This window comes from Giraffa tippelskirchi, chromosome 3 (assembly GCF_054371585.1).
Source record: "Giraffa tippelskirchi isolate mGirTip1 chromosome 3, T2T-mGirTip1v1.2.pri, whole genome shotgun sequence".
In the NCBI taxonomy this organism is placed as follows: domain Eukaryota; kingdom Metazoa; phylum Chordata; class Mammalia; order Artiodactyla; family Giraffidae; genus Giraffa; species Giraffa tippelskirchi.
In genome coordinates this window covers 92366556-92379824 of record NC_137277.1, presented here as the reverse complement: position 1 = coordinate 92379824, position 13269 = coordinate 92366556, and the positions used below count along the sequence as shown (strand labels likewise).

The window sequence follows — 13269 nt, the reverse complement described above, 5'->3', positions numbered from 1 at the left end:
CCAGCTGAGCCATGAAGGAAGCACTTCATTCCTGGAGACTTTGGCAATGAAGTAATATTATTAATATACTGAGACTGATTTATATAAAAATTCAAAATAAATAAGTGTTTAATAAATTAATCACAGAACTCAAAGTCCCATTTGAACACCTAGTAGGTGACACCCATTCTAACTGAAAAGAAAGCAGAAATATCATGTGCCTCAGCAGAAGTCACTTAGGAGAAGGTATCAGAGTCACTTCTTACAACTAGAGTATTTTAGAGGTGAAATAAACTCTTCTGATAATTTGGTTCTTTTTTAAAAATAGTTAAAACCAAGATCCAAAAAATTAGTAAAGTCAATCTCTGAACTCTTTCTATTATGTATCGGAAGTAACAGTTCATGAGAATGAATACATTTAGGTGGTTTCTGCCCTACAGGACTTTACAAACTTAATTTAGTCTGCATAGCATGTAGCCAGCAAAGATATATATATATATATATATATATGTGTGTGTGTGTGTGTGTGTGTGTGTGTATAAGGCCCATATGATGGTCTACTTATATATACATTGCCAAATGTGTATGTCCTACAACGCTAAGGTTACAACTGAGGTTATTTTTTTAAAGCTATGAATTACCAATCACAGAAACTAGATAGGAATTAATCAATATATTTCCTAAGTATCTGAAACCTGATAAACATCAGATTTTATTATGCCAATGAATCAACAATGACGGATTATGATCTGTTCAAAGGAGAGATTAAAGACTATAAATTTTTACTGCCTGGCTTTAGTACTATCTGATGGACTTTTTTTTAAAGTGGTAGAACTATATTTTTCCACAAGTTCATTTGAATCACAGAAGTTTATGGTAATCTTTTTTAAAGAATTAAATAGTTAAGAGTTGTACAATTTTATTCTGTATAAAAATTAATTAACTGTGCATATGTAAAATGTGTATTTTGTGTGACTATTCTTCATATTTGAGGAGTGCTTAGTTTGTTCTTACTTGTCCTTATCAACATCAGAATATAAAGGTTATTTTAAGCTTTTAATGTACACCTTACCTGACAAATACTTCACTTTTGCTATCAGGAAGACAGCCTGCAGAAGACCAGGAACGGTTCTGACTATAGTCTCCAGGATTGAGGTACAACGTCTGAGAAGTGGAGAAAGAGATTGCCCAGGACTTGCAGGCTAAACAAAACAAATCAGCAAGTCATTTTTATACGTTTTTAACAGTATTAGGCTAAAAATAAACACATTATTAATTGTAATGTGAAGAGCAAAACCCACATGCTTTTCTAAAACTTTTCTTATTCTATTTATTGCCCAATATCTCACTATGACTAGATTAATATTAGTTTATCTCCCTGGGATCTACGAACAGACTATATAAATGATGGCTTTTGCTCAGCAAAATAACTGTGAAATTACTATACAGTTACTAATTTGATAACATATGAAAGGAGCATTTATGCTCAAAAGCTTTATCAAGGAAACACACCTGTTCAAAGGAATAATGAGAGGCAGAGTTTCTTGCTGGAACTGAGAGTCAAGGCAACGTGAGTTCTAATTAAACCTGTCTTGGGATTTTACTCAATTCAATAACCTGCACCACCTTCGAGAATACTGCAAAGTCAGTTTTTAGAGAATTAAGATTTTGTCATCCTAGTAAAAATCCAGTGGCAGAACACACACATGTACACTACACCAAATGTCTCATATTCCCCAATTTTCTGCCTGACATGCTATAGGCCCTCAATTTTTTTTCTCTTTTTATTAATAATGAATTTAATAACTAAAGTAGTACTAGACCATTTGTTTATTCTTTTAATGGCTATCTACTCAATTTTTATCCAGCAGTTATCCACTCACAACTTAGAAATGTGATATTAAATTTTAAATATCCGATGTTTACTCTCCTGCTTTACCTTACTAATGCTCCTTCCTTTATCTGAAGGACGATCCTCCCATCCCCGTAACCTTACACTCCACATGCACAGATTCTTAACTGAAGCACAGCCTCTTACTGACAACTGACCCTACAAGGAGCCACTGTTACTAACAAGAAAAGTGTGGTATCTTCAATGCTGAGGCACCAAAAAAATGTATGCTCAAAAGAACTGTCAGAACACAACTATTGGCGCCTAGAATACTTCAACTTCTTGAAATTTCTAAAGCACTTATCTAGGTAATAAACTTTTTTTTTAGCATTCTTCGTCTTATTAGTGCTACAGTACTTTCATATTTAGTTTTGCCTCTTTTACAGGGCTAAGGGTCCTTATGTGTCTTAAAGATGAGACTTTTAAAACTTTACAAGGTAATGGATATAGTGTATATTCTTAAAATATATTTACTTTTTCAGTGCAATTGAAAATAATGAAAGCACAGGTAATAGGGTGAAGTTCTGATAATGTCTGCCCCTTGCTAAAAATTACTCATTGAAAACAACCATCATTTTTCCTCTAATTTCAGAACAAATCATAGCTAAATGTAGAGTCCTACACATAGGTCCAAAGTTATAGTGATTAACAGATCTAAGGACTCTGGTTAACTGTTAAATCAACAGGTGTCGATAATGTAATGTGATTCACAAAAAAGAAACTGGATGGATATCCAGATTTAGCAAGCAAAGAATCTGATCTAAGTTTTGCAGGCCAAATCCATATTTGGAATAGTGAGCATAATCAGGCACTGATAAAATCAAGAATATCCTCAGACTCACAACCAGGGATCTCAAACTATGTCATAAAAACAGAAATGGTTGGAAACCTGGAATTGTTCAGAAACATGAAAATTAATTTCCAACATCTGCAGGTTTGTTCAATGAATGAGGAATACACTAAGTAACTGGACTTGCTCCATGTCACTCCAGAGAGCAAAAGGAGGAGCAGTAAATAGGTGAGTTTTTTAACACAAAGCAAAATCTGACTTAACATAGGAAATACAGTCTAATAATCACAGTTACATAATAAGAACTGTATCTTTGAGTGCATCCAAAGATGGGATGGACATTTAATGAGGATATTATGGAGTAGAGTCTAATACAAGATGGGTGCCTAAATTAAATGACTTCTAATAGTTTAAATTCAAGATTTTAAGATCTTATGAATTACAAATGAATATTTGTAAACCAAAACATTTATTAGTTGATAGTAATTATTACTATAAATATTTTCCTTAAAAATTATCTCAACTAATATAGATACAAATACTTTCATTTTATAGTCTAATCTGTAGAACATAATTTCTTAGTACCTTTTATAAAACATCATGTAAATGCATCTTTGAAAATAAGCCCCAGAGGACCAAACTTCACAAAACTACTTCTGAAGGCTGGCGGAGGACGTCAGGCTTCCACAAAGACAGCGCATTATCTTCAAAAGCAGGTAGGAGAAATTATAAAAGATAAAAAGAGAGACAAAAGAGCTAGGGACGGAGACCCGTCCTGGGGAGGGAGTCGTAAAAGAGGAGGAATTTCCAAGCACCAGGAAACCCTCTCACCGGTGGGTGTGGGGGAAGATTTCTTATCTCGGAGGGCAACGTAACTGGGAGGAAAAAATAAATAAAATCCACAGATTACGTGCCTAAAGCAACTCCCAGCAAAGAACCCCAGACGCTCGCATCATCCGCCACCAGCAAGTGGGGGCTGAACGGAGAGGAGCGGGCGGCACTGCCTAGGGTAAGGACCGGGCCCGAGTGCCCCGAGGGCAATCTGAGGGACCTAACGTGAGATAGTAACCTAAACTGTGGGACAGCCAGAGAGAGAGAACTATCCCGCGAAAAGCCCAACTCTAAGGCACTGCCGGCCCGCTCACAGAACAAAGGACTGAGCGACACCAGAGGAGAGCTAGCCGACTGTGGACCGCCCCATCCCCCGCCGGACACAGCGGGCAGGCGGGGCCCGCCAGAGCCGGAAAGGGGCAAACTCGGCTCCAGAGAGGGCACCCCCTACCAAACTGCAAACAGGCTCCCAGTTTCTAAGCAAAGACTGCCTGAGATCCCGGAGGGTCGACAGCCGCCGGGAGGGTCGCAGCCAGAGACCAGCTCCCCAGAACCGACACAAAGCACACCGGAGCCGGGCACGCCCGTAAACCGAGCCGGGCACGCCCGTAAACCGAGGCGGGGACCAGGGAGGTGATAAGCCGCACCGCCCCAACAGGGGAGAGCGCGCTCGCCAAATTCCTGGCCGCCGGGGCAGCTCCAACCGGGAACGGCACAAGCCGCGGGCGAAACCGAGTCTGCGCCTTTGTGGAGTAACCGGGAGCCTGAACCTGAGCGGCTTAGACCTGGGAAGTGCACGCAGCTCAGGGCCCACTCCCCGGCCGAGTAACCTGAAGCCTGAGCAGGGTAGACGGGGAAAGCACACACACCGTGAGCGGGGGCGAACCCAGTGCGGCCGAGACACTGCGAGCTTACCACACACACGCCAGATTTGCAGTGTTCCTTCCTCCCCACAGCACGATTGAACAAGCGAACCTAAAGAGATCACCTCCACTGCTTTGTGCAGGGCGGAAATTAGATACTGACGAGATCTCCAAACAGAAGCCAAATAAACAGAGGGAAGCGCTTTGGAAGGGACAGGCAAACAGATTAAAATCCCTGTAGTTAATACCAACTGCATTGAAAAGGACCTATAGATCTTGAAAAGTATAAGCAGGAATAAGGATCTATCTGAAACTGAGCAGATCCCACACTGCTCACAACAGCTCCAGAGAAAGTCCGGGATATATATATTTTTTTACTATTATTATTATTTTTTTTTAATTAAAAAAAAATTTTTTTTTCTCTTCGTTCCTTTTTCTTCAAGTCCTCTATTACACCTTTAAATTTCATTTTCATAACCCACTATTAACTTGCAAAAAAAAAACCACCCTATTTTTGAAGCAAACTACATACATATATCTTATACCTTTTGTGTTTTCTTTTTTTAATGTTTTTTTTCCTGTTTTACTTTTTTTTACTGTTTCTTTTTTTACTGTTTTACTGGTTTTTTTTCTTTTTACAGTTTCCTTTTTTCTTTTTTTTTTTTATATTGTAAGTTTTATAAGAGTCTAACCTCTACTCTAGATTTTTAATCTTTGTTTTACATATTTGATATCAATTTTGTACATTTAAGAACCCAATCTTTAGGACCCATTTTTACTCAGGAGTGTGATCACTGGCCTGATCACTCTCTCCCCCTATTGATGCTCTTTCTTCTCCCCCAGGGAACCTCTATCTCCCACCCTCCTCCTTCTCTTCTCAACCCAATTCTGTGAATCTCTGAGGGTGTTCTGGGTACCGGAGAACACTTCAGGAACAGGATACTGCCCAGATCTCTCTCTTCCCTCTTGATTCCTCCCTTTCTACTCATGCTCACCTCTATTACCTTCCTCCCCCCTCTCTATGTATCTCTGTGAACCACTCTGAGGGTTCCAAACTGTGGAAAGCACAGAGGGAAGTGCTTACTGGCTAGATTGCTCTCTCCACATTTGAATTCCCCTCTTCCCCTCCTGGTCACCCCAAACCCCCCCCCACCTCATCTCTCCATGTAACTCAGTGAACCTTTCTGGGTATCCCTCACTGTGGAGAATCTTTTCACCATTAACCTAAAAGTTTTATTATTGAGGCTGTATGGAAGGAGAAGTCTAGAGGCTACTGCAAGAATAAGACTGAAAGCCAGGGGAAAATTAATTAATAAGAGACCATCCAATAGCCTCCATATATACACTGAAACCAAGCTCCACCCAAGAGCCAATAAGTTCCAGAGCAAGACATACCACGCAAATTCTCCAGCAACGCAGGAACATAGACCTGAGCATCAATATACAGGCTGCCCAGAGGCACACCAAATCCATAGACATCTCAAAAATTAATACTGGTCACTCCATTGCACTATAAAGAGCAGAAATCCAGCTCCACCCACCAGAACACCGACACAAGCTCCCCCAACCAGGAAGCCTTGACAAGCCACCTGTCCAACCCCAACCGCAGTGAGGAACCTCCACAATAAAGAGGAACCTCATACTACCAGAATACAGAAGGGCCACGCCTAACACAGCAATCTAAACAAGATGAAAAGGCAGAGAAATACTCAGCAAGTAAAGGAAAATGAGAAATGCCCACAAAGCCAAACAAAAGAGGAGGAGATAGGGAATCTATCTGAAAAAGAATTTAGAATAAGGATAATAAAAATGATCCAAAATCTTGAAAGCAAAATGGAGTTACAGATAAATAGCCTGGAGACAAAGATTGAGAAGATGCAAGAAATGTTTATCAAGGACTTAGAAGAAATAAAAAGGAGTCAATATAGAATGAATAATGAAATAAAGGAGATAAAAGACACTCTGGAGGGAACCAACAGTAGAATAACGGAGGCAGAAGATAGGATAAGTGAGGTAGAAGATAGAATGATGGAAATAAACGAAGCAGAGAGGAAAAAAGAAAAAAGAATCAAAAGAAATGAAGAAAACCTCCGGGACCTCTGGGACAATATGAAACGCCCCAACATTCGAATCATAGGAGTCCCAGAAGAAGAAGATAAAAGGAAAGGCCATGAAAAAAGACTCGAGGAGATAATAGTTGAGAATTTCCCTAAATTGAGGAAAGAAATAGTCACAGAAGTCCAAGAAACCCAGAGAGTTCCAAACAGGATGAACCCAAGGCGAAACACCCCAAGACACATATTAATCAAATTAACAAAGATCAAACACAAAGAACAAATATTAAAAGCAGCAAGGGAAAAACAACAAATAACACACAAGGGGATCCCCATAAGGATAACAGCTGATCTTTCAATAGAAACCCTTCAGGCTAGAAGGGAATGGCAGGACATACTTAAAGTAATGAAAGAGAATAATCTACAACCCAGATTACTGTACCCAGCAAGGATCTCATTCAGATATGAAGGAGAATTCAAAAGCTTTACCGACAAGCAAGAGCTGAGGGAATTCAGCACCACCAAACCAGCTCTCCAGCAAATGCTAAAGGATCTTCTCTAAACAGGAAACACAGAAAGGTTGTTTCAACACGAACTCAAAACAACAAAGTAAATGGCAACGGGATCATACTTATCAATAATTACCTTAAATGTAAATGGGTTGAATGCCCCAACCAAAAGACAAAGGGTTGCTGAATGGATACAAAAACAAGACCCCTATATATGCTGTCTACAAGAGACCCACCTCAAAACTAGAGACACACACAGGCTGAAAGTGAAAGGATGGAAAAACATATTCCATGCAAACGGAGACCAAAAAAAAGCAGGAGTCGCAATACTCATTTCAGATAAAATAGACTTTAAAATAAAGGATGTGAAAAGGGACAAAGAAGGACACTACATAAAGATCAAAGGATCAATTCAAGAAGAAGACGTAACAATCATAAATATATATGCACCCAACATAGGAGCACCACAATACATAAGGCAAATACTAACAAGTATGAAAGGGGAAATTAACAATAACACAATAATAGTGGGAGACTTTAATACTCCACTCACGCATATGGATAGATCAACTAAACAGAAAATTAACAAGGAAACACAAACTTTAAATGATACAATAGACAAATTAGATTTAATTGATATTTACAGGAGTTTCCACCCCAAAACAATCAATTTTACCTTTTTCTCAAGTGCACATGGAACTTTCTCCAGGATAGATCACATCCTGGGCCATAAATCTAGCCTTGGTAAATTCAAAAAAATTGAAATCATCCCAGCCATCTTCTCTGACCACAATGCAGTAAGATTAGACCTCAATTACAGGAAAAAAACTATTAAAAGTTCCAACATATGGAGGCTAAACAACACGCTTCTGAATAACCAACAAATCACAGAAGAAATCAAAAAAGAAATCAAATTATGCATAGAAACGAATGAAAATGAAAACACAACAACCCAAAACCTATGGGACACTGTAAAAGCAATACTAAGGGGAAGGTTCATAGCAATACAGGCGTACCTCAAGAAACAAGAAAAAAATCAAATAAATCAACTAACTCTACACCTAAAGCAACTAGAGAAGGAAGAAATGAAGAACCCCAGGGTCAGTAGAAGGAAAGAAATCTTAAAAATTAGGGCAGAAATAAATGCAAAAGAAACAAAAGAGACCATAGCAAAAATCAACAAAACTAAAAGCTGGTTTTTCGAGAAGATAAACAAAATTGACAAGCCATTAGCCAGACTCATCAAGAAACAAAGGGAGAAGAATCAGATCAACAAAATTAGAAATGAAAATGGAGAGATCACAACAGACTCCACAGAAATACAAAGGATCATAAGAGACTACTACCAACAGCTATATGCCAATAAAATGGACAACTTGGAAGAAATGGACAAATTCTTAGAAAAGTATAACTTTCCAAAACTGAACCATGAAGAAATAGAAGATCTTAACAGACCCATCACAAGCACGGAAATCGAAACTGTAATCAGAAATCTTCCAGCAAACAAAAGCCCAGGACCAGACGGCTTCACAGCGGAATTCTACCAAAAATTTAGAGAAGAGCTAACACCTATCCTACTCAAACTCTTCCAGAAAATTGCAGAAGATGGTAAACTTCCAAACTCATTCTATGAGGCCACCATCACCCTAATTCCAAAACCAGACAAAGATGTCACAAAAAAGGAAAACTACAGGCCAATATCACTGATGAACATAGATGCAAAAATCCTTAATAAAATTCTAGCAAACAGAATCCAACATCATATTAAAAAGATCATACATCATGACCAAGTGGGCTTTATCCCAGGAATGCAAGGTTTTTTTAACATCCGCAAATCAATCAATGTAATACACCACATTAACAAATTGAAAGAAAAAAACCATATGGTTATCTCAATAGATGCAGAAAAAGCCTTTGACAAAATTCAGCATCCATTTATGATTAAAACCCTCCAGAAAGCAGGAATAGAAGGAACATATCTCAACATAATAAAAGCTATATATGACAAACCCACAGCAAACATTATCCTCAATAGTGAAAAATTGAAAGCATTTCCCCTAAAGTCAGGAACAAGGCAAGGATGCCCACTTTCACCACTACTATTCAACATAGTTTTGGAAGTTTTGGCCACAGCAATCAGAGCTGAAAAAGAAATAAAAGGAATACAGATAGGAAAAGAAGAAGTAAAACTCTCACTGTTTGCAGATGACATGATCCTCTACATAGAAAACCCTAAAGACTCTACTAGAAAATTACTAGAGTTGATCAATGAATATAGTAAAGTTGCAGGATATAAAATTAACACACAGAAATCCCTTGCATTCCTATACTCCAATATTGAGAAAACAGAAAGAGAAATTAAGGAAACAATACCATTCACCATTGCATCAAAAAGAATAAAATACTTAGGAATATATCTACCTAAAGAAACAAAAGACTTATATATAGAAAACTATAAATCACTGATGAAAGAAATCAAAGAGGACACAAACAGATGGAGAAATATACCGTGTTCATGGATTGGAAGAATTAATATAGTGAAAATGAGTATACTACCCAAAGCAATCTATAGATTCAATGCAATCCCTATCAAGCTACCAATGGTATTTTTCACAGAACTAGAACAAATCATCTCACAATTTGTATGGAAATATAAGAAACCTCGAATAGCCAAAGCAATCTTGAGGAAGAAGAATGGAACTGGAGGAATCAACCTGCCTGACTTCAGGCTCTACTACAAAGCCACAGTCATCAAGACAGTATGGTACTGGCACAAAGATAGAAATATAGATCAATGGAACAAAATAGAAAGCCCAGAGATAAACCCACGCACATATGGACACCTTATCTTCGACAAAGGAGGCAAGAATATACAATGGAGAAAAGACAATCTCTTTAACAAGTGGTGCTGGGAAAACTGGTCAACCACTTGTAAAAGAATGAAACTAGAACACTTCCTAACACCGTACACAAAAATAAACTCAAAATGGATTAAAGATCTAAATGTAAGACCAGAAACTATAAAACTCCTAGAGGAAAACATAGGCAAAACACTCTCCGACATAAATCACAGCAGGATCCTCCATGACCCACCTCCCAGAATATTGGAAATAAAAGCAAAAATAAACAAATGGGACCTAATTAAAATTAAAAGCTTTTGCACAACAAAGGAAACTATAAGCAAGGTGAAAAGACAGGCTTCAGAATGGGAGAAAATAATAGCAAATGAAGCAACAGACAAACAATTAATCTCAAAAATATACAAGCAACTTCTGCAGCTGAATTCCAGAAAAATAAACGACCCAATCAAAAAATGGGCCAAAGAACTAAACAGACATTTCTCCAAAGAAGACATACAGATGGCTAACAAACACATGAAAAGATGCTCAACATCACTCATTATTAGAGAAATGCAAATCAAAACCTCAATGAGGTATCATTTCACACCAGTCAGAATGGCTGCTATCCAAAAGTCTACAAGCAATAAATGCTGGAGAGGGTGTGGAGAAAAGGGAACCCTCTTACACTGTTGGTGGGAATGCAAACTAGTACAGCCACTATGGAGAACAGTGTGGAGATTCCTTAAAAAACTGGAAATAGAACTGCCATATGACCCAGCAATCCCACTGCTGGGCATATACACCGAGGAAACCACAATTGAAAGAGACACGTGTACCCCAATGTTCATCGCAGCACTGTTTACAATAGCCAGGACATGGAAGCAACCTAGATGTCCATCAGCAGACGAATGGATAAGGAAGCTGTGGTACATATACACAATGGAATATTACTCAGCCATTAAAAAAAATACATTTGAATCGGTTCTACTGAGATGGATGAAACTGGAGCCCATTATACAGAGTGAAGTAAGCCAGAAAGAAAAACAACAATACAGTATACTAATGCATATATATGGAATTTGAAAGATGGTAACGATAACCCTATATGCGAGTCAGAATAAGAGACACAGATGCATGGAACAATTTTATGGACTCTGAGGGAGAAGGTGAGGGTGGGACGTTCTGGGAGAATAGCATTGAAACATGTATATTATCGTATGTGAAACAGAACACCATTCCATGTTCGATGCATGAGACAAGGGCTCAGGGCCGGGGCAATGGGATGACCCAGAGGGATGGGATGGGGAGGGAGGTGGGTGGGGGGTCCAGGAAGGGGAACACATGTAAACCCATGGCTGATTCATGTCAATGTATGGCAAAAACTATTACAATATTGTAAAGTAATTAGCCCCCAACTAAAATAAATAAATTTATTAAAAAAAAAAATAAAAAATAAATAAAAAAAATAAAAAAAAAAGAAAAGTAGTATCACATGTAAAGTCAAATACAAATGAACTCAATACTGTAAGAAGGAAGGTGTCTTTCTTTTAAATACAGTTTGTAAGAGGCAATGTTTTAACATTCCAAAAAAAAAAAGAAAATAAGCCCCAGAAATACACACCTGCATTGGACAGAAATTCAGATATTCTGTAATAATTTCTAGCAAGAAATCAGGATTTAACTTCTCAAAATACTGTATGCCAAGAGGTAAATCCTCCAACTGTGAAAAATGAGTGTCCAAGACATCATTTAACAAATTAATGACCTCTTCTTGTTGTTTATTTTTCTTCATAGCGAGAATTGCATGTAAATAGAGTAATTCCTGGAAAATAAGTAGTTTTCATAAATTACCCCATACAGTTATAAAGCCATTTATTTCTACTTAGATTTCAAATATATGTGAAGAGATATTTATAGGCACTATTTGTTCAAACTTAAATATTAGTTTACATGGATTTTTAAAATTATGTGGAAAATAAATGTAATTACATATTAAAATTACTGCATTAGTCCTCTAAACCCATTATTAAATATTTAAACATTTAAAATTTCATATTTTATAAGTAGTTAGACTCTACCCTGATAAAATAAAATACTATACCGCCGATTTTCCAATAGACTGCTGAATTTCACTAAGGAATTCTAGCTGCTGATCTGCATCCTGTAGTTGTCCTTCTATTAATTGACACTGGATAAATCCTAAAAAGAAAACAGATGAAAATGGGAAAAATCCACATCATTTCAGGCATGTACATCTCAAGTTGACACAAACAATATTGAACAAGGGGTTTTTTTTGGCCATAATACAAAGTTTTAGATTAGAAAAAGAAGAAAAAGAGTGAAAGGAAATGGGTAGCTTTGTACCCACATAAAATCAGTTACTAAAAAATTCATAATTTGTGGGAATTATCTCATAAAAATCTATTACCTGCAGATAGTTTTTAAGAAACAAAAATTCCATTTTTAAAGGTACATGATTTTTTTCTGCTGTAGACAGTAGAGAACTGTTTAATTTTAGAAAATTACAAAACATGTCTTTTCTTCTTTAAAGGCAGGTATTAAAAGCAATCATTATTTGCATCTGTATGAGGAACACACTTAGATATAGTTGTCGTACCAATTAGAGCAGAGACACTGGTTTCATTTAGTGTCATGGCGGTCTTATACCACTTCAAGGCCTCTTTAACTTTCCCTTGCAAAATCATTTGGTATCCAAGCTCTGTAGCAAATTCTGATTGCTGAGGATTTAAACTAAAAGCTCTTTCTAGTAATGTTTGGGTTTTCTGAAGAATGAGTTGACTACGTCCACACTAAAAAGAAAAAAAATTAAGTTAAACTAAAACAAGTCTACGAAGATGGAAGAATTTGTTTTTTCTAAATGTACATATAAATAATTTGTATTTCACAGATGAAAAATATAGGAAAAAAATTATTTCATAACTGAAGAATAATAAATCTACTGTATTTATGACCTAGATCATGCATCAAGAGTTTATATCCTATCAGAACTTAAACATCCTAATGAGTAGTGCTTTTAAAAAACAGCTCTCTTGAAAAATTCATTGCTTCTATGGTACTCCACGAGTACACTTTTTAGAACTCGCTTTTTAAATTGTCTCATGACTGTCTTAGACAAGAAAATCATTATTTAAGGTTTTATATATATTTACATATGTGTGTGTGTAAATATAGCATAATATAGAGAGATGTATACATTTTATTGAACTTTTACTGCATTGAAAACTAGGATAAGGATCTGATTTACCCCTAAAAACAAGTGTGCTACTAGTGAGAACCACGCCTTATAATCTTCTTGAAAAAAAAAGCCTTCAAAAGTATTTCAAGAAATGGCAATGTTGTCAGAATTAAGTATATACTTTTTGAACATCATTACTTTGAAGAGTTGTTACTTACTAAATTGTTTGATTTGCTGTAAACTAGTAACAATTATGTGTCTGCAGTAGGTAAATAAAAAATGTTAATACTCCCCACTAACTCAGATTTCTGTAATG

General features: G+C 37.0%; 1 protein-coding gene across 19 annotated transcripts in view; it reads right to left on the bottom strand.

Annotated features, from left to right (window-relative positions):
* TTC21B (tetratricopeptide repeat domain 21B) overlaps positions 1 to 13269 on the bottom strand; it is a 218128-nt gene that overhangs the window by 176993 nt on the left and 27866 nt on the right. For all 19 annotated transcript variants that reach the window (XM_081581236.1, XM_081581230.1, XM_081581229.1 and 16 more), the window contains 4 exons: positions 12375 to 12567; positions 11859 to 11956; positions 11379 to 11579; positions 1052 to 1181 (listed from right to left, as the gene is read on the bottom strand). In XM_081581236.1, coding sequence (XP_081437362.1) covers positions 1052 to 1181; positions 11379 to 11579; positions 11859 to 11956; positions 12375 to 12567 — 622 coding nt within the window. The remainder of the gene's footprint in view (positions 1 to 1051; positions 1182 to 11378; positions 11580 to 11858; positions 11957 to 12374; positions 12568 to 13269) is intronic.